Genomic DNA, 23,844 nt, shown 5'->3' on the forward strand with positions numbered 1-23,844 from the left:
CCCTAATTCTTGGTGCCTAATTCAAAATTAACCCCCTCCTAAAAATAATGAGATTTATACCACTAACCACAAAATAATCCCAGTTCCTGTAAGCAAATACACATTTATCAATAAGTTTTCTCGATGGTAAATTGAAATGGACCATCCTGAAAACAGATGACCAACCTTTTCTCCAATATCACCAACCAATTCAACTGAGAAAATTCAACTTTCCATCTCCAACAAGTGGCAAATTATGAGGTTTTCGTCGAATGGAAAACAACCCTCTCAGTGCGATTGAATATCAAATTCATGGCACTTTCTGCATGAGTCTTTTTCCATGTTGCAAAATTCACAAGCATTGAGACAGCATTTTCTTTGCAAAAATTATGCATACACGAATAAATTTTTTTGACCATAAAAACAAAATAAAATGCACAAATAATGCCCTTTTTTGCGGGGAAAATATTCACAATTTCTTGGAAATGCATCAAGAATTGCGCTGTTTGCTGATTCGATGCTTATAGACACAATTTCTAACACAGATCATAAACATTTTTCCTCACTTTTTCTGCCCTCAACGTCATGCTCTATCACTCACCAAGTCAATATGATTATGAATAATGGAGACGTGACGGGAGTTTATTATTTTTCTGACGCTCAAGAGAGACAGATAAAAGGGGAGATTTTCAAATGGAATATCGTATTTAACTGCCTGGAAAATAATAAATATTTTTTGGTGATGAAAATATTATGGTAGAATTCAGATAAATTTAGATGCATTTTGATATTTTTTTTTCGGACGAAAAAAAAAAAATCATATTAAACACATGTACTAATTATGTTTTTTTGTTTTCTTTTAGTTTTTCAAAAAAAAATTTTTTGGATTATTTTTGAAAAAATACAAAAAAAAATTTTTTTTGAAATTCCGTTTAAAAAAAAATCTACATATTGACACATGTGTAGGGGTATATTATTTTATCGTGTACTTTAACATATGTAAAATTCAAAAACATCTAAGACCATGACCCCTCGATTTGCGATTTTTTCGGTCGTTTTGAGATGGATTGGCCCTTTATATTTTTAGTGAATTTTATTTCTCAGAATAAAAAGCTTTTTCATTTTTAGTAAAAAAAAATATTTTTAGGCTAATATAGCAATGATTTAAAAACTTATTGTAAATCACAGTAAATTGCCCCATATTGAGAATAAAACAAGTTATCGAAAAGTGTCCGTTTTCTATAAAATGTGCTATTTTATTTTCTTCTAAAGATATCGGCCATTCAGTTTGGATATTAATGAATTCCACGTACTAATCAACTTCTCTGATACAGGTATTATGGCGTTATCACACTGGCTCATTACAGTTCTAATGCAATTCACATTAATTATCGCTAATGAGCATTCAAATGTATGATTTGTGTACTTGACTCACATAATATTCGAAATAAATGTACCCAGTGAAGACATCTCCTTGGTCCCCAAGAAAGACAAAGCCCCAGAAACCTGACATTTTCGATTGAGTGAAAAGATGAAGATGAAAAAGTAAATTTGTAAATTAATTTTGTGTAATAAAATTGCTCCTATAGCCACTGAAGAAGGTGCATAAGGCACCGAAAGCAAAAAAATGGGAAGAAAAGTTTTTTATTCTGGGCTGAAATTTCCCATCCGACGATCACTGAATTATTGTGAACATAATATTTTTAGTATTTTGTCTATTATATTGATAAGAAGATTGACTTGGTTTGCAAAAAATGATTCAAATTCCTTTATATAAAGTTTTGATTCGATAATTTATTATGATTCTCTTCCGGGCCAAATATACTTTTCCAATAAATAGATCAAATTCTTAAGTGATTCAAAATTAAAATTCACGCATTTGAATGCACATTGTGAATGGCATTATAATTGTAATGAACAAATGTGATACCAGATTTCAGCAGGATTCTGGTAAAATCTGAGATCAAGAGCTGTAATTTTAAAGTATTAAATATCTTTAAACCTAAAATTGAAATGTAACAAAAATTTCTTTATTTAAAGGTTGAAAAGGCTCTTTTGACCTTTTTGGCTCTGGTAAAAATAAAAGGATCAAATTGATCCAAATTTAATACTTTTGCAAAGGATGGATCAAATTTGGATCAATTTGATCCTTTATTTTTACCAGTTCCCAGCTTTAAAATTAAAGAAAACTTAAAGATGTTTGCCATATGCATCTGAATTTAACCCTTTAAGGACGATTGGAATACCGGTGTCCCATAAAGAAAATAATTTTTCCTGACTACTTAAAGTTATTAGGTGAGATTCTTAATAATCTCACCTACTATTTTTTTCTTATGTCTGTCTATACATAATTGCAAAGTAGAAGGTTGACGGAATCTAGAATATTTTTTGCAAGTCTCTAGCTATTTGCTATGTAGTAAATATTTAAACTAAAAAATGGCGAATTTTTAAATTCTCAAATTCATAATTGATTTTATTTATTTTTTATACTTCCAATTTTTCCAGCAAAACCTTTTTGGCAATAAAAACTACAATACCCATACGCAATATTTTTCATTAAAGCGAAAAATATTATTCATTGGTATTGTCAGAAAAATTACTTAAATTTTTTGGCTATTTTTGTCCCTATCGTTCATAGAAGCACAAAATACACCGAATCAGACTCTATTGGACTTTCCAAGGTTAGATGTAAGACTCATCATTGATTATGTTTCTCAGATTAATTTTTATTGTTGATTTTCAGTCCGTAAAAAGTGTCTCGTCGTTAAAGGGTTAATTATATTGTGTAGTTTGTTATATTTTAGTTTAACCCTTTAAGGACGCTTGGAACACCGAAAAAAAATTCTAAGGCCTTAAGTTATGTTTTGCTGTAATATGTCAGAAAAAGTGATTTTTCTGACCCACAATTTTTTACCCTCTTGTCTTTAATATTAAAGTTTGACACTTTAAAATCAAGATCTACATCGGCGAATGCCAAATAAGCTATTTAAAGCGGTCTTCAGACTAGAGGTTTAGCCCAGTTTCCGAAGGTCTCAATACACTCAGCTCTTCGTTATCCGGGTGACAGCTGCCAAACACTGGCGGTTGATGTATTAAAAATTATTTTTACTAAACATGAAGTTTCTCCAGAGTGAATTAAAGTACTATTATCATTGTATCGAAGTTTTTAATACATAATTGTGATAAAAAATGAAACATAAGCACACCATGAAGAAAATTCTCTTGTTCTTTGTCAGGCAGAAAATAAATTCACACAGCACAAAATAGAAAAACCGTTGATCATTCAAAAAACCTAAATGTCATTTTGTCCCCCAGCTAGCCGGATAACGAAGAGTCGAGTGTATCCTACATAACGAGCAATTTTATTGCTTTTGGAGAAAATAGTAGGTCATTTGTCTCTAGTAATCCAATCCTAAGTCAAATTTTTCCAAAAAATCGTAATTGATAAGAAATTAGAGCAGTTAAGCCATATAGCTAAACCTTAGGTCTGAAACCGGTATAAGGTTTATTTCAGAAAACCTAGGGTAAATTTAATTTAAATCTTCGAGGTTTTTTTCCAACTTATCACTGCTCCGGAGTCCGGAGCTTAAACGGTAAAAGATATCAACTTCAGGTCTTTGGTGATCCTCAATTAAAAACATTATCTCTAGACGATCTTTTACTTTTTCCCCTCTTCTCCCTTCATCCCCGACACAACCATGTTTTTTGGTTTATTTTGAGAACGGCATTATTTATTTAGTTTATTTTTGGATATGTGCTAGGCGAACATTTCGGCCAAACTTTCGGTGGTCTGATGCTTCATTGTCGAAATAGGGCCCAGAATGTCCCTAACACTTCTGAAAATGAATAGATACACATAAGGTCTAAGATCATTTTCCTCAGGATTGACCAAGATGTCTATTAAAAATTATCATGTTACTTTTAGTAGATATCGTATTTTGCAGGGCTAGCCAGAAATTGAATCGCTATGACTATTATACGAATAATAATAAAAAAATCTACTTTTTTACTCTCTCTCTCGTTCGGCTGCTACCAAAATCTGGAGACTAAACGCGGTTAGTCATAGCGATAGGGTTTTTCAGGGACCTCCAGATCCCCCTGTTCTAAGTTGACTCAATGATCATTAACATTACCCTCACTTCTCACCAACTCCATCCTATTTCATCCAAAACATTTTTTTTAATCCTAAGATATCTTAGAGTCTTGACAGACCTAAGGATTAGCCTAGAGACGGCTTAGCGTAATTATATTAGAAATAATGGTGAAACTACATTTCCATCATTTTCTACTGAAAGTCGTCTCTCGGCTTAAGTCGTAAGTGTGTCTAGGGCATTGTACTATACCATCTCGGATTTCATGCGATCTTTTTAATTTTTTTGTTGACATTATTAGAGTCGTACTGTGCGTACTGTATTTTGCTTGACGGTTCATTATTCTATCGTACTATTCTATCTATTGTAAAGAAGAAAGAATATTTAATTAAACATTTTATAGAAAGTATAGAAGTAAATGAAAAAATAGGTCGTATAATGGTTTAACCGTCCTTTAAGGGTTGATACGTAATAAAGGATAATACGTGTGCAGCAAGGACTAGCCCACATGGAGAACAATGATTATGAATTTTAAAGGATTTAAACTTTATTATTGTTCATTTATTTTTTTTTGTAATTGAAACTTTTGACTCTAAACTGTTAGCTTATAAGCCCCTTTGGTGTTGAGAAACATCTCTTGAGAATTCCTTAGGGTTTGACGCTCAGTCTCTGACCAAATCGTCGGCTGCTTCAGCCACTAGCCATCCTCGTTCTCTTGTAAAAGCGCACGTCACACACTGAAAGGCAGTATGAATGCACTCCAGCTGTCTTGTCTGGGCATCTTTGTCTCTCCTATAACACCAGCACATAGTTCTGTCTCGGAAAAGCACGTTGCTTCCGCTTTTTGTTTGAAAGAACCCGCTCTGCGCAGACTTGTTCAACGGCTTCGCGTTCAGTCACAAAGTGTCCGTTGTGTCGGCTGGATCGCGTTCCTCGTTCACCTCAATCCGCTTTTTCACCCCGACATCCTCGTGCTTCCTTTTGGGAATAGAGCCACCACATTTTCCGTATCACGTGGTTGGAGTCCTAAAGAAGCGGATTTTTGGTGCTTCCTTCCGCAGGAGTGTGAAGTTGTCTAAACCGACTCACGGTTTGTGATTGTAAGCTTAGAGCGGTCGGAAGTGGTGCTCTGTGAGATGAAAGTCCCTGGAAATTGAGCAGAAAGGGCTGAAAATATTTCTTCTGATGTAGATAGAGGAGTCCAAGAACTGCGAAAGATTGATGATTTTAAAATAAACATGACTCTGTGGCCTATTTAAATAAAAAAGACGCGAGTGGTGAGAGTAAAAAAACCATCCCATCGCTGCGCCACAATATTCACAAAACTCACACAAAACTCTTTATGTATAATTTTGCCATTTGATGCTATTTTTAGCGGCAAGTCCCATCTTCATGGGATTCCAAACTGACGCTGACTTCTCACATCTTCTTTCTGGCTTTTTTACTATGCTCTCAAAACGCCAATCTGGTGAAAAAAATTGAAAAATATTCATTATAGAAATCATTTGATTGATCTTAGGGATTTTTTCTGACATTTCCTAGGACATTCCGGGGAGCTTCCATGGATAGTTCTCAAGAATGTCCTGAGAAAAGTCTTTCCTGCTCAATTTCTACACTGAAGATTGAGGAGAATCGTAATATTTAATTAGTCTGTGTTTTTTTCTAATGAAATAGTGTGCCAAATTCAGTGATCAATTGGGTAAATCTGGAGAATAAGTGAAGAAAAAAAAAAGAGTTCAATTAAGTGGATTTAATGAGTGTGGAGAATCAGTGGGAGGCTCAACAGGGACTCCTTCTACAGCAGACACTCACAAAATCCGTGAGATTTCGTCTGAGGTGTGCGGAGAACAAAAGGATGCCCTTGATTTCTTGATACTGTAAATCAGTGTTTAGTCAGCAGAGCCACAAGATGCCATCCACACCATACGATCTCGTCAGTGACGATCTTGACGTAAGGGTGCCCCTCTACGCTGATCAAGCCTTCGATCATGGGATCACCTTTCAGGCCAAGGTTAGTTATTTATTATCCTTTCCTTTAAACACTAAAAAACATTTCGTTATACCTTTAAAAAGAAACACCTAAAACCGTTTCTATTTTATTTTGCAATTTTTAAAGGATTTTAAGATTCTACGATAAATAATAATTTTTTGAAAGCAACGAAATCTTTCAAAAAAAAATTGTTGATACTTTTAATATCATTCAAGTGAAAATAAAATCACCCTTACAAATAATTTGACAATGAAGACATTAGAAAATCTAGAGGAAAGGGCCCATGTTTCGTACGATCCATAATGACGATCTTAATGACTAAATTTTTCATGTTTCCGAAAAAAATGTGCTTGGGCACTTTTTTAATTTTTTTTTAAAGTAGTTTTTAAAATATGTGTGCGATGAGTCACATTTATTGAGAAACATGGGAGGAATTTAGTCATTACGAAGCTTGGGATCGTACGAAGCATGGACACTTTCTCCTAATCATAGATCCACCGCAAGTAAATATCGTAATCCACTTTGGGTGTTGATAGAACTTACTATTGAAATATTCAACGTTTTTGACATGTACCAGGTCAAGTGTTCGTCTGATTTTTCGCACATTAGGTATTAAAGCCGCATTTAAGATTAGTTAGAAGTTCTAGAAAATAGAACAATAAAGGATATTTACCACAATTCTTAAGACAAAAATAAAATCAAATAAAACTATAAAAATAAAACAATAAAAATATGACCATCAAATATTTTATTTATGAAATTTTTAAAGTTTTTACGAGTTCTTAAAACTTCTGCATGAATAAAAAATCAGTATTTTATTACAAGTAACCTTCTAGGATTTAGAATATTTCCGAATGAAGCATTAAAGTTAATTTTTAAAGTTCTAAATCAGTAAAAATATATAAAACATAATCAAACATAATAAAAATTGGTGGAAATTTATTCTAAAATTCTATACATATTTTACGTACTTTAATGAACAGATTATCACTGTTGAGAGCGTTTGAGAGTCTTAGAATTAACAGGAATTAAGGATTCATCTACTTGATTATTCTGTTACTTTCGATAAGTATTCAACAATTATTTTCTAATTTCTAATGTAAGATAGAATATTTTGGATTAGAACAACATGATTATATTTATATAGCTAGTGCATAACTAAAGCAGCAACTCACAAAAAACGTCATCCTATTTCCACAAATTAATTATTAATTTACTCAAATAAATGCATCAGTGATAAAAAATGGTTGTACAGTAGAAAAACGGTGGTAAAGTATTTGCATTGAATTTAATTAATATCAAATGAGGCGAAACATTTTTTTTTGCTTGGTAGTAACTCACCCAAAATCAAATGATTCATTGGCCATCTCATAATGATGAAATAATTTCCCAAAAAGTCTATATAAAATCCTCTGTAATTGATTTAAAATGTATTTGCCGGAGACAAATTAATTAAATCACCTGCAAGGGGGAAATCCAGTAGTAGAATTTTGGGATATTTGAGCTTTATTTTGCATACACCTGGTTCAATGACAAAGTGTGGTACAAGAGTTTTCTGCAGGAGAAAACTTTTAAGTGATTTTTCAGACGAGATTGGAGGATTTTCGCGCTATATGAAAAGTTCTGAATTCTTCGTCGTAATACAATAACCAAAAAAAAAAAGTTGATGGAAAGTTTTACGTGACGGAGTGTTTGAGAATTCCTTGATCAAAATTTTACGTCATCTGACAGCTGTCAGTTTGAATTTAAATTCAACGGAAATGTTTTATTAACATGAAATTTGAATTTTTGTAGTCATATTCGGTGAAGGTGTCTCTTCTTTAAGTTTCAGTTAAACAAATATTGAGTCAATTTGAGAAATTTCGCACATCTTTAGTATTTTTTGGAAGTAAACTCAATCATCAAAAAATCTTAGTCAATATGCAAATAAATCATGTATTAGAAATTCTTGGGGAATCACATAATTCTCCCACCACTCTATATTTCACCTGTTTTTGTGGTAAGCAAGGTGAATCATCAGCCTCATGCAGATGCTCTCAAAGTGTCTGATGTTGTTCATGGTATTGAGATGATGCAATTACTGAAGAGGAAACCGTATAACACACTGCACTTTGATGTTAGAACCTTCCATAAGGAATATATTATAGAACTTTTCTGTGCCTGATGATTTCTTATACAAACATGCTTTGAAAGGTCATGAAGAGTCAAAAGGTGAATAAATTTAAATTGGCAGTGTCTCAATAAAAAGAAAAAAGAAAGAATTGAACAAAAAGACGATAAAAGTCCACCGGAAGTCAATGTTTTTAATGGAAAATTATATACTTGGCGGGGTCTTCACACGCAAAAGAGAGAGAGTTCTGATGTTAAACGGTATGTTTGACAATTATTTCAGGTATAACAGATTTTTTTTTGATCTTTGTCAGTGTCTCTCCCATAAAATCTTCGTGCTCTCTAGTGAAGTCACCCGCCCTTCTTGGTCAGGGAATCGCGTGCTGGAGAGTCAAAGAACCAGTCACCTTTTTGCAATTCATGCCATATACACCAGTGTCTTCCGGCAGACGTATACATACACACGTTTGACCCACTAACGATGTGATAAGAAAATTTTCTTGTAAATATTTCCAAGAGGCGTGCCTCTCACAGATCTCTTTTCTTGGCCTTTGCCCAGACACTTTGTGACCTCTGTGTCGCCCATAAATTGCAAATTTTCCGCATAGTTCTACCCCAAAGCTAGTAAAATATCGTCCTGGAAATTAATTTGATTTCCAACGAGAGAGAGAAAGATACTGCCCCATAAATCGGACACTGATAGTCAATATAATATTTATGTGGTACTTTTTCAGTCCATTTCTTGTCTTACAGATTTTTTTTCTGCCTATATTCCGTTCTTGAGACAAATAACGAGGGTTCTCACAAAAGCAAGATTTTCACTGAATTAATCAATTCACAATTAGGAAGAAAGTTGTGACAGACGCCTGAAGAGCAACTCCTTCATGTTTTCTCGTAAAGTGAACAGTAACTAAATAATCTAACAATTCAAAATAAACAATTCTCATTAGAGATTTATTGTATTTTGTTTTAGAAGTTGTTTTGGGAGACACAAATTCCTTGACCAAATAAATTAACAATGAAGATCAAGCACGAATCCCCATTCAGAGCAATTCATTTATGAGTGATTTCCTGAGGATGTCTCTTACATCATTAATTTTCCCTCAGATGTTCATTAACTCAAGAGCTTAAGGATGAGCTTTTGAGTAGTGCTTTTTGTGAGCTTTTCTCGTTCACGATGAAATGCACATCTGTCTCGTGGAATTATTGATTTAAAAGTACTGCACAGACGGATTTTGCGGAAGAATTCAATGTAAAACACTCCTTATGGGGAAGATTGAGAGTTTTCTTTTTATAACAAGACTGAGCATATATAGTGAGAAATGTGTCACTAGAAGAAACGCGATATTAGAGTTGATGATAAATGTTAGGGTTAAGATATAAAAATCTGATGATTTGTTTCCAATAAAGCTGGATTTCATAATATATGGAATATAAGTCATGTGGACAAAATGTAGCTCAATGCTTCATCTAAAAGATATTAAAGACCAAATTGAGTTTTATCCATCTGTACTCGAGATATATCTTTTTGAAGAAGTGTTAAATTTTTTGACAGGTTTTAGAAATTGTTGTCAGAGAATTATTCAGCTTTGTTCTAGCATTCTGAATCCTTTAATACGATTTTTATGTCTTGAAATTATCTTTTCAAAACGCATTATATGATCAAAATTTTTTAAAATTGCCATTTAAAGTGCAAGAGTAATTCAATTGAATTTAAGGAACTATCGATTCAAAACTCAGGTCATTATCATTTCATAACTGTTTGGCACTAGTTCAAAATTGTCTGGGATTTCAAGACCTTTCCAACGAACGTCGTAAGTGTGTCTAGGGCATTAGACATGAAGCCCATATTAGGTTTACCAGATCTGTTATTCCTCATAAGCAAGCGTTTAAAAATGACCAAAATTGAGCAGTTAGTAGAGAATTATGACAATATCTTAAGCTTGCGTATTTATAAAAAAATATTTTTAAAGTTCTGTAAGATGTCCATGCTCGACAATAGTTTTGCGTATTTATAATCTTAGAAAGAATAAAAAATAATAATCCCTTCTAGTATCTCAAATTTTAAACAAACGAAAATTTTTACTTCTTATAAACTTATCCATTTTGTTGTGAAATTTTCCCATACTCATTTTGTCATTCAGGTTAAATGATTATCCCCACAATTGACCAATTAAATCAAAGGATAAACTGTTTCTATTTTTGGTAACCTTAATTTTAACTGTAAGGCACGAGTTTTATTCCTCTTTACAATTTTTATATAAAACGACCTCAAAATCAAATTTGCAATTCAGGGCTGAAACTACCTCATCCTCCCCTGTCTTAAAGATTTCTCCCATTTTTAATAAAGCATTCCTAAAGTTAGTAACATCTGCACAGATAGTTTGATTTAAATAAATCAACAAGGATTCTGATTCTCAATAGGGATAATAAAATTTACAGCTTTTGACTGTGCAAATCTCCAAAATTCTATGGTGTTTTTTGCTTTATGCGAGTATTACATAATGCAAAAATTGGAATATTCTTTCTGAGATTTCACATTATAGATTTCCCCATTTTCTAAACTAACATCATTTTTCTTTATTTTTCTAAGTGAAAAAGTTGTGTTTGGTAATGGGGTTGTTAATTTCAAGAGTTAACGTTACTATATTGAACAATATTTCAGTGAAAAAAAAAATAAATTACTGTATTTAATATTTTTATTTTTTTTTGTTTTTTTTATAAAATTGAAAAAAAAGTTTTAGTATTTTACGAGTTTAAGAAAATATTTTAATCTTTTTCGGTAGACTATAAGCTGACTTTTTCCCAATCCTTCTTCTTTCCCTTAAAAAACATGTCTTTTTACATTTATTTTAAATGTCATCTAAGCGAATATTTTGTAGGGGAGACTGGGGCACATATACAGTAGACTCTCGCTCAATCGGCTCTTTTTCAATCGGGCGCAGAATTTTGATGACGATTTTCACGTTCGATTTTAAAGCAAATTTATTCAAATTCGCTGTAGTTCCCCTTGTTTTATCGTGATTCATAAAATTTGAGCGCTTTTTGTGAAATTTATAATGATTTTGATGCCCAAATCTATCGATAATTTTGATGACATTTTGCCCCATATGTCCTATTGAGAGAGAGTCTACTGTAAACATTTTCGATAGATGCGAATTTGAGACGATTTTCCAAGCACACAGTGTTTTTTTGGAAAATCTTTCTTACCTCATGTTTTACTCTTGGGTATAGGCAATACATCGAAGGTAATGCGGATGCTGAAAAACAATTGAGTTTTCCATAAAAATAAAATTTGTGTCACTGTGTATTTTTCTCTTTTCACAAAATACCTGGGGTAGAAGTAAACACTTTCTGGGGAGGATGTAAACACCATTTTTTGCACCATTGAAATTAACTTCGGACCACTTTCAATTATTTTAATTACTTAAGAGATATATTGAGACTGTATATTTTTCAAAAAATCACTACACTTTTTACAAAGAATGATTAAAATAGCAAAAAACTAAAAGCATGGAAATCAAAGACATTTTTCAATGGATTTTATCCGTATTTTGACATCATGTGACTTCTTATTGAACACAGCGCCACCAATTCTTTACGTAGTCAATGAATTAGACATTTCGCATGAAGGTTAATTTCCCGCTCTTTTACCTACTCATTTTGTGAAATTGAAAAGAAAATGTTAGCGTATTTTTTTTACTAACTTAAATATTCTACTTCTTATAGTTTCTCATTTTATCTGGAAATAGGAAAGAAATTAAGAGTATTTTCTGCGTTGGATGTATCTGAATTGGTTTCAACTGATTATATAGTAGCAATACGATAAATTCAATGTTCTTACTGCTATACTCAATTTCGGGTATATTTTGAGGTGGATCCCGTGTGTGTGCAATGGTCTTTGTCTTTTAGCGAAAAGGTCAGAGTATGATTTATTTTCCTCTTAAATTCTAACACTATATGCAAAGCTTTCTTCATGGAAACAATTAATGTACATCTAATTATGAGAGTTTGGTATGCTTCGCCACCCTATTTTCTGGGATTTGGAAAATTTGACTATAATACAATTGTATGTGAATTGCTTCTTATCTAGAATTCTGAGAACTTCATCATTCTTACATCTCTGTGGTGGATGTTTCCATTTTATTCTTGTCTTATTCAGTGTTATTCCGCAGTGATTCGAATATTACAACAAATTGCAGTAGAGAAACTATGCTGCAAGACATGATATGTAAGAGAGATTCCCTGAGAGACTTGAGGATTTTACGAGTGAATTTTCAAAAGGAAAGATGGAATCTTAGCGCAAATCTTCTCATCCTTCTTCATCAGACTTTTCGTGCGTTCTTGAATTATAAATAATGACAATGTTGAGGAATTACCAACTTCCCCATGCCATTTCCGCGAGGAGAACCTACAGAGAATTTGACTTTGTGTCTTATGGTTTCGACACCAAAGGCGTTTGCCAGGGTGGCTCAATGAATTTGAATAAACTTCCATCCACACTCTGTTAACTAACTCATGTGTTGTCACTCAATGTAGACCCCTGGAAGGCATTTTGCCTTTTCCAGAGAGTGACTTTAGTGTAATGTCTGGGATAGAGGACGAGGCCATAGAGACAATGCGCAATCTATTCATTTTGATTTGTTCTTGGTGAAAGCGCGCCAAAATCACATTTTTGGGGTTAGAAAATAGAGATAAATGTGTTGTTCTTGCGTCCTTAGCAAACAAATTTTTCTCAGCATCCTTCTGCTGTACACTTCCGGAATTGCAGAAAAAAAAATCATAGGGGATGAGTAAATTTATTTTACTTCATTCACGCCTTGTTTGGCCTTCTCACCCCATTGGGAATTTTATGTTTAGAGAGGCAGGAAAAGCCAAAGCAGATGAAAGCTCCATAAAATGCGCGTGAAAATACCCCTCCAAAAAAGAGATTTTGACGTGGTTGCGGTTGGTGATTTCTTTTCTTGCTCCTCTGTTTTTTTTTCTGCACCCTCTCTACTTCAAACGCCGAGGATCAATGGTTCTCAATTCACCCCTCACAAATATTTTTTGGGAAGCCAATGTTTTCTCTCTGGCTGCTTTTGAGTCAATTTCTGTGCGGAGGGAAATGCTGTCTAACACCGAGGTAGAGCTTTTGATGTGAATTCCCGGAATATCTGAGGATTATTCGGTATGTTTGGGATGGGTTTTTGATCATTTTGAGGATTACCGAAAATGATGCAAATGTTGAGTTTCAAATGAGAGTTTTCAGAAGTTGGTTAGAACGCAGACCCCTAAAGCTCTGTGCACAAAAGTTTTGGCAAAATACTCAAAAGTATTTCTTTTTTTTTGTTGACTTTTTGGGAAACCCTGTCGTTAGGATGAAGGAGTGAGAAATGCAATAGACATAAATTTGAAATGTATCGTTGGCTATAAAGGATAAAAGTGGGGTTGGCAAGATGATAAAATAGATGATTACCATTCTTCAATATATTCAAATGGCGTATTGTGTGCTCAACTTTTCGTGTCTCCTCCTTCTCCTTAGGCCATCTTCGTGCTCAAGTGCTGGAATCTCGCTATATTATCGCTCTGAGGGTTCCAGCACAAATTTCTCGGAGTGCTTCCCATATTTTTTTTTTCTTTCCTAACCCTCCATGAAGGGAAAAATTGGGGGTTTGAGTATAGTATGTCTAAGGGTATAGAGAAAAATTGCATGGATTCATTCGCATCACGAGGCGTGTTTATTTGTGCTTTTCCACTTCTTTTCTCCCTTATCCCTCTGGTCCATTTTCACTCGCACAGAGAAAAGTGGTTCAAATAGAAAATGGATATGAGGGAATAAATTGTGAGTTGGTCCTTAGAAAAGATGAAAGGCGCAGAGAAAAAGGAGTTGACACAGTCAAAAAAGACACTGAATTATTCGACGATGAATCATGGTAGTAAAAAAAGAGCCATAATTGTTTAAATTTGTTTCTCTGCAATTTATTCTTAGGCGACAAGCAAAATTGCCATGAGACTCCTTCAGCACTAAAAGCACAACCCCATTTGCCGTGTATCCTTGGAAGGGAAAATTCCGAGTGAAATGCGAGGCACTTTCCTCCGCATGACATCCAATGAAGAGTAACTTTGAGTAGTTTTAATTACACTCAAAGATATTTTCACTGCCCTCCACTTCCCTTTTGTGGCTTTATCATCTTAATAGTTATGCTGCAATATAGGCACCTCTCGTGGGAGACAACAATCTACAACACACAGTATCACCCACTTTCCCAGAAAATGTTTAATCACCTCATTCCAGCTGAAATACCATCCTATCTGCATTTATCCTTCGTCTTGGTCATGAGATTGGTTACATTTCTACATTGCAGATTGAAGATGAAGAAATATTCTGGGTAGTCTAATGATATTTACTGGGAAATGTTGCAATATTTGATTTTGATTGAAGTTTTTAAATATACATTAATTTGCAATTAAGTTTCCTAGAAATAATTTAATAAATGGTTGAGATATACGATAAATTATCTCAAATTAAATCATAACGTACTCCTCATGAATTCTTTGGCAGCTTTTGTACTTACAACTGAATTTTAATAAAATTTTGGTTATAACATCTACTAAACTTCCTCTTTTGAATAACTTTAAGTAGTCTCTTTAATGCTTTTTATGCACAAGTCATAACTTTTAAAGTCATAATTTGTGGCTACTTCATAAGTATGTGCAGTTAAAATTCAGGTTTCTTTTAATTTTCAGAACTCTTGAGTAAGATTAAAAAAATGCAAATAAAAATTTATTTATGTAAAATATTTATCTATCAATTTTGAACGCTAAATTGAAATTACTATTTTTACAGTGCAATATTTGTCTTATCTTTGCTCATGTTCGATTTATATAACGAGAATTCTAAACATAATATGTAATGATTAAATAACCATATCGCTTGAAGGGTTACTTGTTTAAAGCATTGGCCGTAAGTATAGAAATAGCGAAGAAAAATTCACATTTATCGCCACTTTAACATTTTATAATTTTTAAATTCTAATTTGAAGTAAATTAGATTTAAAAAGAAAAATATTTGAGGGGAAATACTACACATTACTAAGCTAAGATAGGGAAGTTGTACCAAATTTTGGAGAGCTTGCAATATCGATTTTTAGTCTTTGCAATTTCTGGAGGTTATACAAAGGACAAAAAAACAAAAGATAGTCGCCTCTATGAATGAGATGCTACATTCTTACAGCACATAAATCTATGTCTATGTTTTTATTTAATTTTTAATGATTTAAGAATAATTTTAGAGAAAACAAACATTGCAAACTATATTTTAGGGTTCCAAACAACACACATGAAAAGTAACAAAAAATTTCGACTTCTTGCATTTAAAACTTAGGAGTTATTATTAATCGTATCGAGGCCTAAAATTAAGTTTGTCTTGCCCAAAAACCGGCTACGTCAATGGTAAGCGAACTTACCGACGACTTAGGACCGTAACATGTTGGAAATTGGGCAGTCCCTTACGAATTTAAGGTGTTAATGTTAATATTTTTCGAACATGAGCAAATTTTAAACCGTTTTTATATTAAAAAAAAATACTTTAAACAGTAAAATATTATTTAATTTAATGTATTTAGGTATACTTAATCTAATTATCGAATTTTACAAAAATATTAATTTCTTTTTAAGAACTTTTTCAAAATGGCTATTATTCTATAGTCCGAAATGTTAATTATGTAACCTAGGGATTAATCACTAAAATTCGAAATTCAAAAAAATTCTAAATTTCCCCTATAATGGCCATAACTTATTTTTTTACTTTTTTAAAAACGTATATTTATTAATTTAAAAAGTGTTTAGTTTCAATTTAGTTATATATATATATATATATATACCTATATATTATATATATTTATACCTCTATATATATATATATATATTTTTTTTTTTTTTAAATAAATTAATTAATTTTAATTAAAGGTAGTTAAATCTAAATTTTGATATATTAAATATACACTAACGGCCAAAACATTAAATACACCCTTCGTAAGCTTAAATACATGTGATTTGGACCGGGAAAACGCTGTAATATCCAGTTCTATTGACTGAAATAGTTTCATATATAAACCTAAGAACAGTTTTAAACAATATTTGAGAAAATACATGAGCTACAAAATTTATAATTTGAGGATCAGTCAAAAATTAGCTTTTTGGAAAAAAATGCAAAAGTAGCCCCACATTCTAAAACTGATCTAATCTTTTAATAATCATTTAATATAAGCTAAATACTATTAGTAAATATTATTAAGAGTCAGAAAAACTGAAAATAATACCGAGGGAATATTTTTGGTACGGATTTTGGTCGGTTTCCGGTGTGATGTGTTCTGAAAGGGGTTTCTTCTTTGAATATTGAAATTTTCAGCCAAATTCTACTTTTTCATATATTTTTTATTATTTTTCAAATTTCTTCTTATTATTGTTGCAATTTCATTACTTTTACTTCATTATTTTATTTAAATAAGCATGAATAAAATCATCAAATTTAGTTTTCCTCGAAGAATCCTCCTTTAACTTTGATAAGCGCCTCACATATTCGAGGCATCCTGTTGATCAATTTCTCCAAAATGTCTGAAGGAACTTTGCCCACACATCCTGAAATCTTTCCACCAAGATTGGAACTGATGTCGCGCCTAATCTCGAACCTTGTGGTCGAGAAAATCCAAGAGAATTGCAATGAGGCATACAATCGGGTGACTGGCGTGGCTAATGCATTCGGTTTATTGGGCGTGGGTTTTTTTTTCAAGAGGATAACGATCCCAAGCATTCCTCAAAGCTTTTTAGAGGTTTCCTTCTTGAGAAAGAGAAACGCAGGGTCCTAAACTACATGCATTAGCCACCCCAGTCACCCGATTGTATGCCTCATTGCAATTCTCTTGGATTTTCTCGACCACAAGGTTCGAGATTAGGCGCGACATCAGTTCCAATCTTGGTGGAAAGATTTCAGGATGTGTGGGCAAAGTTCCTTCAAACATTTTGTAGAAATTTATCAACAGGATGCATCGAATATGTGAGGCGCTTATCAAAGTTAAAGGAGGATTCTTCGAGGAAAACTAAATTTGATGATTTTATTCATGCTTATTTAAATAAAATAATGAAGTAAAACTAATGAAATTGCAACAATAATAAGAAGAAATTTGAAAAATAATAAAAAATATATGAAAAAGTAGAATTTGGCTGAAGATTTCAATATTCAAAGAAGAAACCCCTTTCAGAACACATCACACCGGAAACCGACCACAATCCGTACCAAAAATATTCCCTCGGTATTATTTTCAGTTTTTCTGACTCTTAATAATATTTACTAATAGTATTTAGCTTATATTAAATGATTATTAAAAGATTAGATCAGTTTTAGAATGTGGGGCTACTTTTGCATTTTTTTCCAAAAAGCTAATTTTTGACTGATCCTCAAATTATAAATTTTGTAGCTCATGTATTTTCTCAAATATTGTTTAAAACTGTTCTTAGGTTTATATATGAAACTATTTCAATCAATAGAACTGGATATTACAGCGTTTTCCCGGTCCAAATCACGTGTATTTAAGCTTACGAAGGGTGTATTTAATGTTTTGGCCGTTAGTGTAAATGTCTTATCGATACATCACCATATTTTATTGCATTAAATCTAATGAAATAATTAGGTATATGTAAATATCTAACTTATTGAAAAGAAAAAAAAACTAACAATGATCTTCATGTTGCATTAAAAAACTGTTACTAAAAAATCGAAATTCGGTCGCCGCTCCCTTTAATAAATCAGTATAAATTATTGTTATTATGAATAAAAAATAAAATTTTCATCCTTATTAGCTTAGTACATTCATGTTCTAAAAAATTTAGCTCTGTGCTAAACGCTCTGATTTTGAACTCTTATTTTTTATTAATTAATTTGGTCGATTACCTATACCTACTGTACAAGAAACTAATCTGTTTGGTTGCAACTCTGGGTAGGAAGGTCAATAGAATTGTAGCACTAACTATCCATCTTCGCTATCTTCCATGTCGTGAGCATTTCTAGAAGGAAGAAAATAGGTATGAAGTGGGTGCTAAAAGTGAGAATCACCATCTCAGAGGCAGTTCCTTCAAGTGACTCGGTGAGGGTGCGTTTAAGTGTGATTACACCCAATTCCCAACTACCCTTTACCACCCCACTAATGTCAAGGGCCAGGAAATATTTCCATTGATCCACAGTGAATTTTCCACCCTCGGCATATCATTCTCCCATTCTTCCAAAATATACATCAGCCATCCCGTGGAAGGGAAAATTGCGTGCTGGGTGTGTTTCTCTCTCAAGGTGTGCTCAAGTCGAAAACATTGTCTCCATGGGTCCTATCATTTGTTCATGCAATAAATTAATTTTAAATTGAAATCATATTGTTTATGAAGCACATTTTGCCAAGGTAAAATCTACCACGTTGGAGAAACTTTCTGCCTGTCCCCCATAATCCCATTTTGTACCATCGTGCCATCCCATCAAAAGTCAAAGTGTTTGTCTATTATGTTCTACATTTTATTGTCATTCTATTTATTTTAATATTCTATCGAAGTGCCATTGAAAAAGTTTTAATTGAAAATCCACTCACAACCCCTTTCCGGGAGTGGTCAGAGAAAAATCCCATTTCATTTTCCATCCACCGAAAATTTTCATTCTCTGTTATTTGCTGGAGGCTCTCGCTATTATGATGGTATGGGATGGGAACCTTTTAGGAGTGATTTTAATCAAACAAAGAATTTCCAATCGATTGACCCCACCCTAGGATTTGGGGTAAAATTGCCTAGATGAGAAGTGATTTTATATTTAATTTTTTTTGTAGTCGAAATTCCGTGGGAAATTCTTGTGGTCGTTTTGGGATTTCTGAATAGAAGAGAATGGGCAAGAGTTTTAAATTCCATGTTGAAAGTCTTCATGGGAATATATTGAAATTTTTTCCTTTTGAAGAGTTAATTGAAAAGTTAAAAAAAGAATAAATAGATATATAATAGATAAATGAGATAAATAAATAGATTGAATAGAAAACTGATATTCAACAATAACAAAATATAAAATTGTTAAAAACCTTAGAAAAATGTTATCGACGATGGATTAGAATAAGTCGCGAATGGCCAACCTTACATAAGAGCGATTTCAAGCTGAATTATAGAATTTTTAAGGTTTGAAATACCTATAACTTTGAGAATAATTAACTTTCCGGTATAATATTCACAGAGATGGTAGAGAGTGTTAAGGAGTACCCGAAAAGCAAAAAAAAAACGATTTTTGCAAAAAATCGACTTTTTCGATTTATATTCTGACAATTCTTTATGTGAATTCCAGGTTCTATATGGGTAAAAAATATGGTTGCAAAGTGGGGTATTTTTGATCTTGAAGGTTATAAATAGCTGAGATTTTTTACATTTATTTTCTAATAAATTACACTGAATTTTAAAGTGTCAAATTCATTTATGTATTTAGGCAAAAATATAACAAACTTTAAATAACGAAACTAAAATAGGAATATCAAACTTTTTAAAGTTTTTTTTAAGGCTGCTCAGGAGAATTTTTTAACCCTCTAACGGGTAAGACCGCCTTCACAAAAATCACATTTACAGCGACAATAAAGTTTTTATTTTAAAGGTGCAATAGTGTCCTCGGTCATAGTCTTATAAACATCTCTTGAAAGTTTGAACTCATTTTGACTCTTCGTTTTGTTGTTATTCCCAGTTTTGTGTGGCAGGTCAGAGAAAAAGCAACAAAAAATATTTGTGCAAAAAAACTCATTTCCAATTTCCATAAAAATATCGATTTAAAAAGTTATCTGACTAAAATAAATTTATTTTTTACTGAAAGATATGTCATTCTACTTTCTATATTTTATTTAAAAATTTGAAAAAACTAAAAATGTGAATTTTAGAAGCAAAAAGAGTTTCAAAAATTGTTTATATTTTCTCACCTAGCGCCTAAACTAAAAAAGATAATGAAGAATGGATGGTTTTTTCGACTTTATTGGATCATAATTATCATAGAAAACATTGTTTCAGAACTTTCTTTTTGCTTATTAAAGAAAACACCGTTAGAGGGTTAAATCTTTGTTCAGGGGAAATTTTGAAGTAAGATTATCATCACGTTTAATGTTTGATTAGGAAGTCTTTAATTTTGACAATAAATAATTTAACTTAAATCTTTAAGCGTTTTTCATCTTCAAATTGAATGGAATATATCTTTAATGAGCCTGTTTTTGTTTTAATTTTATCGCTGTGGTGAGGTGGAAGTTAAATATGGACCATTTTGATCCATTCATATCTTTTTGGTGGGTTAAGTATGATTCGTCTTTTCAAATGATTCATTTTTATTCATTCAATTGGTTCAATAGAATCTCTTGAAATTTTGCATGCTTATTTATCATGATAAAACAAGTTTCACGCCAATTTTATAACCCACTGCATATTTCTATCATTAATCAGAACTAACATCAAAGATATTTTTTTGTTATTTTTATTCGTGTATTTTGGAACAAAATAAACGATAAATTATACCATTGATCCCAAAAAAATATTTTGACCATTTTAATGTATCAAAAACATTATTCTTTTAGAACAATTCCATTTGGATATTTTATTTATTTATTTTTTGAAGCAAAGAGATTCAAATCAAAAGTATCTTTTATTGTGATAAAAATTTTTCAATCTCTGTAGTTATGATGTGCGAAAAGATTGACGGTTTTATATCCAAAACGGATGAGACACTTTAATTTTTAGTTTTTTTCTAAAAATTTTAAGATTGTATTTCGATTGATAAAATATTTTTTTACTGACCGAATTGAATGATTCAATGATCGTTTGATTTAACGTAGGGTCGAAGGAAAACCTGTTCATCAGGGAACACATATTGACAATTTCGTCAAAATATTGGAATTTATTTAATTATATAACGAAATGCATGTAATGACGCTTTTAATTAAACTACTTTTTTTTTGTAAGAATAGGGTTGAATCACCAGTTCTCGCCAGTGCCCCACTTCTCGCCACTTACATTGAAATCGCTATTTTTCGCAATTTATGAAATAAATTAGTCGCAATTTTTTTGTATTGTTTCTGCTTCTACGCATAGAATCGAAAAATAATAATTATTCGTTTTGGATTCACGATTTTGATCACATTTTAGAGCAATATTTTAAGAAAGTGCATCGAATCCAACATCTCTTACCAAATGTACTAAGTGTCGTCAAATTTTCATCAGGCCAAAAATACCTATTTGGGTAAATAATTTGTCTATTGAATATTTAATTGCACTTGTGGAACACATAAAATTTGTATTTAGTCAATTAATATTTCATTTTATATTATTTTTGTATAAAAATGGGGCATGGCGAGAAGTGGTAATATTCTGGAATTGATTTTACCACCTGTCGCCATATCTTTTCAATAGGCGACGCTAACTTCACTTCGTACATTCTCAGTTGTCAAATCTGCATTGTTTACTTTCTGCAAAAGCCCCATAATTTGATTTCTCAAATAAAAGTGAAGAAAAATCATTTAAAGAGAGTAATAATAAAGTGATCACAAGGAAAGAGAAATGGTGAATGTATTCTTTTCATAGCATTGCCTAAAATAACCGAGTGTGGTTCTTTTCAAGTGGGTGGCGAGAAGTGGTTACAAATTCTACAAAACTGGCGAAAAGTGGTAAAAAGTGGCGACGAAATGGTTATTTTTGCATTATTAATAAAAATCAGTTTTTTAAGTAGTCCAGCGTTATGTTCTAGGATTATTGTTTTCACGTATCTAGAGCCAATACATCTAAGTAACTTTGTGTCAAATTTGACTTATCTTGTAACAAGCATTCAAAAGTTATGATTAAATGAATTTAATTTTTTCCTAAACATGGCGATAGCCGGTTATTCCACCCTAAGTGTTTAAATTTCATATCCCAAATGACACATAATAATGTGCTAATAGGTCCTGAAACGAGTTCTTAAAATGCTAATAGGTGTCCTTCGACCCTACTTATATGAGTTTGTTTTTTTTATTATTATTTTTGATGGTAGTACCAAATACAATATTTTCAGAACATTGTATTTTCTATCAGATCGGAAATCTGTCAGAGATATTTTTGTGTGGAGATAGAAAATTTTCTCTCGAAGCAATTTTGAGGGCAAATAATTTTGCAGAGAAACAGTAAATAGCTTATCATTCATCTTTGAAGGATACTTGGGGATTCTTCTTTTTGAGATTTCGAGATTTCTCATAATTCTTATTTCTTCGAAAAATATTCTCATATCTCTATAAATCCTCAAAATTGATTTTTTTTGTTTTGTTTTTTACAATTTTGCCAGAAGTTTGGAAAAAGATATCTCCCTGGGCTGTAAACATAATTGGGAAAAACAACATTGTTTTTCCTTCTATCTGTTTGAATGCGCAGTGCAATAAATAAATGGGATATATTTATTCATCGTTAAATACTAAATTATATAACTCTGCTATTATATATATAATACGATAATATATTACATAGCCTCTGTAAAAGATATTTGTGTTTGAAGAAGGATGCGAAAATTGCTTTCTTCTAAAGGAAGAATCCCTCATGGAAATGTCAAGGGAAAATATTTGTTTTCATGCTGGAAAAGTGCATTTACAGCAAAGAACGGGTAATTAGTGATGGAGAATAATTAAATGGTTAAGGGTATAGTTGTAGATAAAAAAGTGTCCATGGGATGATGTGCTAAAGATTGCAAAAACTGCACAATTTCTCATGCTTCTTGCAAGTGGTGTTTTTGTGGCCAATACAGAGGCAACACTTGCACACCTCACTTCCCCCTGAGAGGTGCACTTAATGACCAACATGGGCAAATGCTGTAGGTGCATTTGCAAAATAGTCATTGCATTGAGACAATCACGATGGTGAACGGAATATTGGAGTCTTTAACAACTATTTCTCTCTTTCTCACATCCAAATCACTGGAGATCTGTGTAGATTTCTCTCTGTTGCTCAGGTGGAGGCTGCATGGAAAAGTGCACGTGTTCCATTGAATTAGTTAGGACTGAAGTGTTTGTATTGGAGAAGAAATCCAACGTCTTTGTCTTGGCCACAATTGCAACAAAATGTGTACCTTCAACAAAGAAAGTCTGAGTGTGGTCTCTCATGGTATTTTCTCATTTACCTGCATCTGACACGACTAACTATAATACTTTTCTCATTGAAAACCCTTGGGATAGAGCCTTCGTGCAGTTGACCAAGTTTGGGATTAGGCACTTTTCACTTGCAGAGTGCTTTTCACTGTTTTTGGCTTCTTGTAACATGCCTTAGCAAAGGAGAGCTTTAGGTCACTTCGGAGCTTTGTGTCTCAGAACTCTGGATTTTCAGGGACTTACACTATGTATACTATGAACTTCAGAGCTTCAGATTAGATTACCTGTGATTCGTATACAATCACAGCTATTGCAATTAGAATGCTTCGTAATTCCTTTATTTCTTATCGAACTTATATTTTAGAGGATACGAGGATATATATTTTAAACTTCCCTCTATTAAATTTCTCATAGGGGAAAGTACTCTCCCTTCGAACGCTCATGCCTTCGAATAATGTGAATTTCTTCTACTTTTCTTAAGAGATTTACGCATGATTATCACATAATTACCAATAATTGATGATAAGTTAATTAATATTTAATA

General features: G+C 32.4%; 1 protein-coding gene across 20 annotated transcripts in view; it reads left to right on the forward strand.

Moving 5' to 3' along the window:
- The first annotated feature begins 4,951 nt into the window (after nucleotides 1-4,951).
- LOC129801883 (capon-like protein) overlaps nucleotides 4,952-23,844 on the forward strand; it is a 184,614-nt gene continuing 165,721 nt past the window's right edge. For 2 of the 20 annotated variants that reach the window (XM_055847305.1, XM_055847307.1), the window contains exons 1-2: nucleotides 4,955-5,538; nucleotides 5,745-6,081. In XM_055847305.1, coding sequence (XP_055703280.1) covers nucleotides 5,980-6,081 — 102 coding nt within the window. In that variant the 5' untranslated portion in view covers nucleotides 4,955-5,538; nucleotides 5,745-5,979. Of the gene's footprint in view, nucleotides 5,539-5,744; nucleotides 6,082-23,844 lie in introns of all 20 variants that reach the window. The other 18 variants (XM_055847303.1, XM_055847309.1, XM_055847302.1 and 15 more) reach the window with 15 other exon arrangements.

The sequence above is a fragment of the Phlebotomus papatasi genome, chromosome 2, assembly GCF_024763615.1.
Source record: "Phlebotomus papatasi isolate M1 chromosome 2, Ppap_2.1, whole genome shotgun sequence".
Classification (NCBI taxonomy): domain Eukaryota; kingdom Metazoa; phylum Arthropoda; class Insecta; order Diptera; family Psychodidae; genus Phlebotomus; species Phlebotomus papatasi.